This window comes from Populus euphratica, unplaced genomic scaffold, assembly GCF_000495115.2.
Source record: "Populus euphratica unplaced genomic scaffold, PopEup_1.0 scaffold849.1, whole genome shotgun sequence".
NCBI lineage: Eukaryota > Viridiplantae > Streptophyta > Magnoliopsida > Malpighiales > Salicaceae > Populus > Populus euphratica.
In genome coordinates this window covers 21,517-28,164 of record NW_011500713.1, presented here as the reverse complement: position 1 = coordinate 28,164, position 6,648 = coordinate 21,517, and the positions used below count along the sequence as shown (strand labels likewise).

Below are 6,648 nucleotides of genomic sequence, written 5' to 3'. Positions count from 1 at the left end.
GCCCTGTCTCTGAATGGACCCCTTGTGTCAGGCATTTCCGTAACTGCAAGTAAGAATTGCGTGCTCTTAATTTTGTTGAGCAAAGATTTCTGCTACCCTTCATCTGGATAAATAATTTTTTTCTTTCTGTCTTCCACTATTTGTATCCAGACTTCAAAGTTGGCACGGGACTATCTCCTTCACAAATTGCAGGGATTACTGCAGGTTCAGTATTTGCTCCTCTACTTCTGTTGGCTTTCATGTGGAAAATGGGCTGGCTCCGGAAAAGCGAGATGGATGGTACCTCTCTTTGCTAACCTAAAATCATTAGGCACCACAGTACCTTAAAAATTCTTACTTTGATATTTTCTTCGAATAGATATAAATATAGAGGCCCAAGGAAAATCTTTCACCCTCAAACAAATCAATAACTTAATATCAATAATCTTGATTTGTAGAACCAAATTCCACGACAAAACTTGATTGGAGAGCTAGATTTGATATCTGTCTGGGAATAGCAAGAGGTTTGAGGTATTTACATGAAGAGAAAAGGTTCAAGATTGTTCATGGAAACATAAAACCTAGTAATATTATGCTTGATAACTCTCTTACGGCCAAGTTGTCTGACTTTGGATTGGCAACGCTTTGTGATGAGGAAGATCCATTTATGACCATCAAAGCAAAAGGGTCGCGGTAAGTATTATGATCATTGATTGACAATTACTTTTATTCTTTAAATATTAAGAGCTAACCAATAAATAATCTCTTATTGCAGAGTTTACATGGCACCTGAGTATTCAATGGGAAAAGCAATAACTGTTAAAGCTGATGTTTACAGTTTCGGAGTTGTCCTACTCGAAATAGTTAGCAGGAAAGTTAGTGCAAATTCCACAGCTGGTAGAACACCATATTCACACCATAAACTATATAAAATATATAGATCAAACGAAACAGTATAAAATAGCCCGACCTATCATGTTTTGATTGGGAAACTAAACTCATTTGGATCCATTATATTGTTATCATATTTATTTAGTCTATTTGGATCTGCTCATTGTTATTTTATTATTTATGTTAAATAGTTTGATTTGATGGGCCGAGTCCAAAAACAGAATGTTTTAGGGTTTACTATTTATATGTTTTTATGTTATTTTGAGGGACAATTTTGATGATTAATGAAAAATTATAGAATTTACATCTCTCCAATTCTCTTTTTTTGCTTTTTCTTATCAACTTTTTTTCTAAAAGTTTATTTTTTTTTTCCAGCTTTAATTCTTTTGTTTGTTGTTTCGTGTGAAATTTGGTATTAGAATCTTCTTTTTAATTGTTCTCATAATTAAAACGATTCACACATCTCTGCAAAACCTAAATAATTAGTGGGAAAGTTAGTGCAGATTACACAGCAAACCAAGAAGCTTAGTTTCTTCTGGGTAAAGTAAATGGATCTTGCAGGATAAACCTTTTTAGTTTTTTTTTTCCTCGTAATTATTATCAAACCAAACATGTTCTGTCAACATAAAATGACTTGTGAATTCTGCAACAAACTCACAGAAGAAATTTACAATAGAAAAGGATACTATTATTTAATAATTTGAAATGTATACTATATTAAACTCAGCAGGTAGGATTTATATAATCATATATCAGGACACATAAAAAATAAAATAAAATAAATTATATTTGTATAGATAATTGAAATTATTTCTTGATTGTCGAGAGTTGTTCATTTCTTTTATCTCTTCGTTTTCTTAATTAAAAAATACTCAATAATATTTACTTTTATTATTTTCTCAGCACTCCCCTCATAATAATTTTATTTTTCTTGAGTTGGACATACGCTTCTATTATCATTGTATGCTTATCTTCAACAATTGTAGTTTTCTAAATATGACTATTCTTAGCCTTTTTTATTATCTTACAGCCAAACATCTCTTTTAAAATTTAGCTTTTAAGCGTCCATTTTATTTTAGCTTACTGCTTGTCAAACTAATATTTTATTTTTATGATGACTCTTTAGTTATTTTCCATCTCTTTGGTTAGGAAGAACTATCTCTTTTTATATATACATATATAGGTGGTCTCTTTTGTATCATCTATTGTGCAAAAACTTATCAACTTACACTAAATCTCTCTCTCTCTTTATACGTTTTTCTCTTAATATAGAATCTCAATTCTCTTGTTGAGCTTTGCTAGAAAGAATCATTTCTCTCTTTTTTTTTAATTTTTTGGATGTTATTTGATCATTCATGATCTTGAAATAATTTTTTCTTATCATGAGTTGATTTATCATTGAAAAGAAATAGTAAATTAAATATTTAGTAAATAATAAAGAGCTTGAAAATAAAGTGTTTTAAAATGATTGGATGGATGGAAAAAAATTATCCATCAAAAAAACAAATATTAAAGCGATATATATGATTAACCTACTTTAATACCAAAAAGAAATTTAGAATAGAAAAGGGTATTGTTATTAGATAATTTGATATATGTGTTATATTTAACTCGTGAAGTTTATATAATAATATAACAAGACACATGAATAAATAAAATAAAATAAAATATAAAAAATATGGTTGATGGTTGGATGATTGAAATAATTTCTTAATTGTTTAGAGTTATTTAATTTTTTTATTTTTTTTATTGATTAGAAAATAATAAGTAATATTTACTTGATTATTTCCTTAATGCTCGGAGCTAAGCTAATCTTGCTTTTCAATTCCAGGCTAGTGTTTTGTACGATAAGGGAAGAATCCTTGAATTGGTTGACAAGAAATTGGCATCCAGTTACAACAGAAAGCAGGCTCTCACTGTTTTGCTGTTAGCAATGAAGTGTGTTAATCTGTCTCCTACTCTCAGGCCTAAAATGTCCGAAGTCGTCAGTGTACTTGTAGGTGAGAAAAGAATCGATGAGATTTCCGAAGGTGATGCTCCATCAGCAAAAATTGTCCTTCCAGGGTGTTGGAAATAGAACCAATTTCTTAGCCAATTGGTAACGTTAAGTTTGGTGATGAAAAACTTCTCCCTCTTTTTTATTTTGTAATTACTTGGGTCTAATATATGAGAAAATATGTGTGTTTGCTTTGTCTGCTAAGATGTATTTGTGCTGTTATGGCTGCTGGTAATTCCGTGTATTGAATAAGATTATCATTAGATTTTATGATAATGTATAGATTTTATTGATCAAAAGAAGGCAATATATATAAGGAATTGGCTAAGAAAAAATGGAAAGAAATAAAAAAGGACGCTACAAACTCATTAGAGTTATCATTAGGTCTGCTAATTTATTTCCTTATTACCTTGTAGAGAAATCGCTAATCAGAAAAGCTCATTTATAGGTGCCCCTTGTGGGCAGGTAGTTTGATGCCAGGGGATATTTAGAAAAAAAAAGTATTTATTTTTTTAGTTATTTATGTTTCTATTTAGTTTAAAACATTATTTTTTATATATTTTTATTATTTTTACTTGGTTTACAGGCTTGAGATTAGTAGTAGTAACACAGCACTAATACTAGCTATAGCAGTAACCAGTATAGAAAGTCAGTCAGTACTACGCTATTTCAAGCTTACAGCCTACAGGTACTAAAAACTTTTCTCACAATATCTTCCAAACAATTAGGGTTCTTGCTCTAGATCTTCTTTCTTCGTTGTAAAAGGAGCTGGTTCCGTAGTTTTAGAACTCGGCTGATCCCAAGTACTCCATCTCCATCATTGCATATTTTTATATACAAAGTAAAGAAGAAAAAGGCATTACCAGAAGAATTGTGTAAAATAAATAAATTTATTCCCATTCTCACTGCCACAAGACCCCGAGCCCATTATTCTTAATTTAAAGCAGCCTAGTCTAGGCAGGCTTTTGAGCCGGCAGGACAGATGCCGATTCTACCTTTGCCAACTTTCTATTTCTAACAGGATTGTCTCCATCAACATCTAAGGTTTGTCTTAGCAAGATCCGGCGAAGCCAGTGAAGACCTTAGGTACAGAAAGGAACAAAACAAAGTTGGTTAGCTTGAATTTCAGGAGAATACTAGAAAAGAAAATATTACGTAATAAGATTTTGAATTTGGAGTTTTTGTATATTAACCCTATTTAGTAGAATTTTATTTTGCTTATACCTGTTGTTAATGTTGTGTTGTTTCCATCTATGTCATAATTATGCTCTCTAGGGATTATTTATGCTTTATAAGTATCTATTTTCTTATATCGGCCTTGATGCATCTTTTTTTCTATATTTATGTTTTATGTTTTTGTTATTCTTTTATCATGAAATTAAAGATTTATTTTATTCTTCAAGTATGTTAATTTTGTATTTTTAATATTTTTAAATCAACATATTGAAATTACATTGATTATCAATTCCACAATTAATTTTAGTGGATTTGTCAAAACATATCCGGTCCAATAATAAATTTAGAACCTTAGAATGTATTTAAATAAGGTCAATCAAATTAAAAATTCAAGGACAAATTAGAGAAATATTATAGGGACAAATTTAGCTATCGATCATGTGTTTTTTTTTATAAATATATCTTATCCCAATATTAACTGATTATCTTTGATACATAAATTGTAAATAAGTTTTACAAAGAAAATTTTCATCTTTTTTTTCTATCAATTTTGTTCTTTTTTTTGGTTTCTCAATTTTCTCTTCAAACTTTTTTTCTAGTCATGATTGATTTATATTTGGACTAGTTAAGTTAATTAAATCACGTTGAGAAAACTCTCATACTATTTAAAATTAATTTACTAAATTAAATTTAATAATAATATCAGATATATTTTTACAATCTAAATATTTTTTTCTTAAGTTCAAAATCAAAATTAAAAGAGAAAGGAGCAAAATATAAAAAACAAAGAAACCTCATGGTTAATCTTAACTTTGCAAAGTGCTTTTAATTATCTTGATTCTACTTTGTCCTGTAATCCAGTCCATGTATTTTCGGAAAACTTAATTTTTATTTAAAAATTTATTTTGTCCTTGATTTTAAAAAATACTTAAATTTGGATCTTTTTTAGTAATAAAAAAACTAAAATCTTTTTATTTGAATCATATTTTAAAATAAAATTTAAATACTCATATCAGGCCTTATTTTTATTATTCATCATCAAAACTAAAAAATAATGCAGCACATCGGCTTTTTTTTTATTAAATAATAGAATGTATATTTAAAGCCGTTTTTATTACTTTTTATTGCACATTGCTTTTAAATATGCATCTATATTAATAACGCCTTTAGTTTTTTTTACACATTAATTTGAAATCATTGATTAGTTTTTATTATTATTTTTATAATTAAAAAATTATTTTAAGAGAAACCTCTATTGCAAAAACACTTTTGCTGTGTTATGCTTTTTAAAAGAAAACCAAAAACAATTCTCTTTATGCTCCTTTCCAAAATTGTTTTTCAACCAGTCTGACCCCCATGTCGGTGCTCCAGACAATATTCGCACTACGTCAAAATCAAATCCCCTGGTAAATACCACACCACAGTAAATCACTCTCCCTCACCCGCTCTCCACAGTCCCTCAACAGGCAAAACTGTTACCGTGAAACGACACGCACTCACCCTCTCGCTCCTCTCCACGGCCATAACCGTCGTGGTAATCGATGCGGTCGTCCCCGGCCGATGGACCCCAAGAAGAGACCTGGGGAACGTGGCTCCCGGCGTATGGACCCCAAAAACATGTCCAAATTTCATTTAGTACATTAATTTGGCTCTTTAGAAAAGTGATCGTTTTCCTTTAATTTCTTATAGTGGGAGCTGTTCTAGATAGAAAGTTAGATTCGACGAACCATGTTGGCAAAGAAGAAGGAGAAGAAGAAGCAGAAGGAATATGCCTTGTATTTTTGTTACTGATAGTTTTCCATGCACTTGATTTTGCTAGGCGAATAGGAGTCATCTACAGGTTGAGATATGTTATTATCTTTTCCAGAGAAAAATGAATATCATTACTTTTTTCCGACAGTGTGTAGGTGTAGAATGATTGTAGTTATCGATTCGAAATCAGGAACTAACTTAAAAAATAGTTTAAATTATCAAATTAATTTGCGAGATATCCCCGTTAATTTAAGTTATTTTAGTTAAAATAATACTGTTTTGTTTTTGTTAAAGAAAATTCTTTAAATTTACCTAATTTAGTTTAATTGAATTAATAAAATCACTAAATATCTAGATGAATCAATTGGACTTCAATTAATCTCAGCTCGGGTAAACTTTTTTAGATTATAATTTTTTCTAGATCAATTACCCAATTAAATTTAAAAACTATGTTATAAGATTCATTGTTTGTTTATTTAGTAATTTATGGAATCTACTCATGATCATGGTTATTTGATATATATATATATATATATATATATACTAGGTATGTTACTCGTCCTCCATCATTGGTAAAAAAAATTTATTTTTTATAAAATTTTATTTATGCATATTTTTTCAACACATTTTGATTGTTCAAAAATTATAATAAATAAAAAAATTTATGTATATATGTAATAATATAAAGTAATAATATAAACTAAAAATTATGTATATTAATAAATCAATCAAAAATTATTAATGACATCTAAAAACAAAGCTTGAGAAATTGATAGACAAATATATATTAAAATATTAAATCTTGAAAAATAAAATATTAAATTGATTGAATAAAAAAAAAGAATGAATAACAT

The 6,648-nt window shown here is 28.8% G+C and overlaps 1 protein-coding gene and 1 long non-coding RNA gene across 2 annotated transcripts in view; both read left to right on the top strand.

The window, feature by feature from the left end:
- LOC105116102 (probable LRR receptor-like serine/threonine-protein kinase RFK1) overlaps positions 1 to 938 on the top strand; it is a 14,053-nt gene extending 13,115 nt beyond the window's left edge. The window contains exons 9-12 of the mRNA XM_011013296.1: positions 151 to 279; positions 359 to 433; positions 498 to 672; positions 755 to 938. Of these exons, the coding sequence (XP_011011598.1) occupies positions 151 to 279; positions 359 to 433; positions 498 to 672; positions 755 to 938 (563 nt within the window). The remainder of the gene's footprint in view (positions 1 to 150; positions 280 to 358; positions 434 to 497; positions 673 to 754) is intronic.
- Positions 939 to 1,346: 408 nt separating this feature from the next.
- On the top strand, positions 1,347 to 3,022 carry LOC105116098 (uncharacterized). Its single transcript, XR_840469.1, has 2 exons — positions 1,347 to 1,414; positions 2,702 to 3,022. It is a non-coding gene; the product is annotated as an uncharacterized LOC105116098 (long non-coding RNA).
- The last annotated feature ends 3,626 nt before the right edge of the window (positions 3,023 to 6,648 follow it).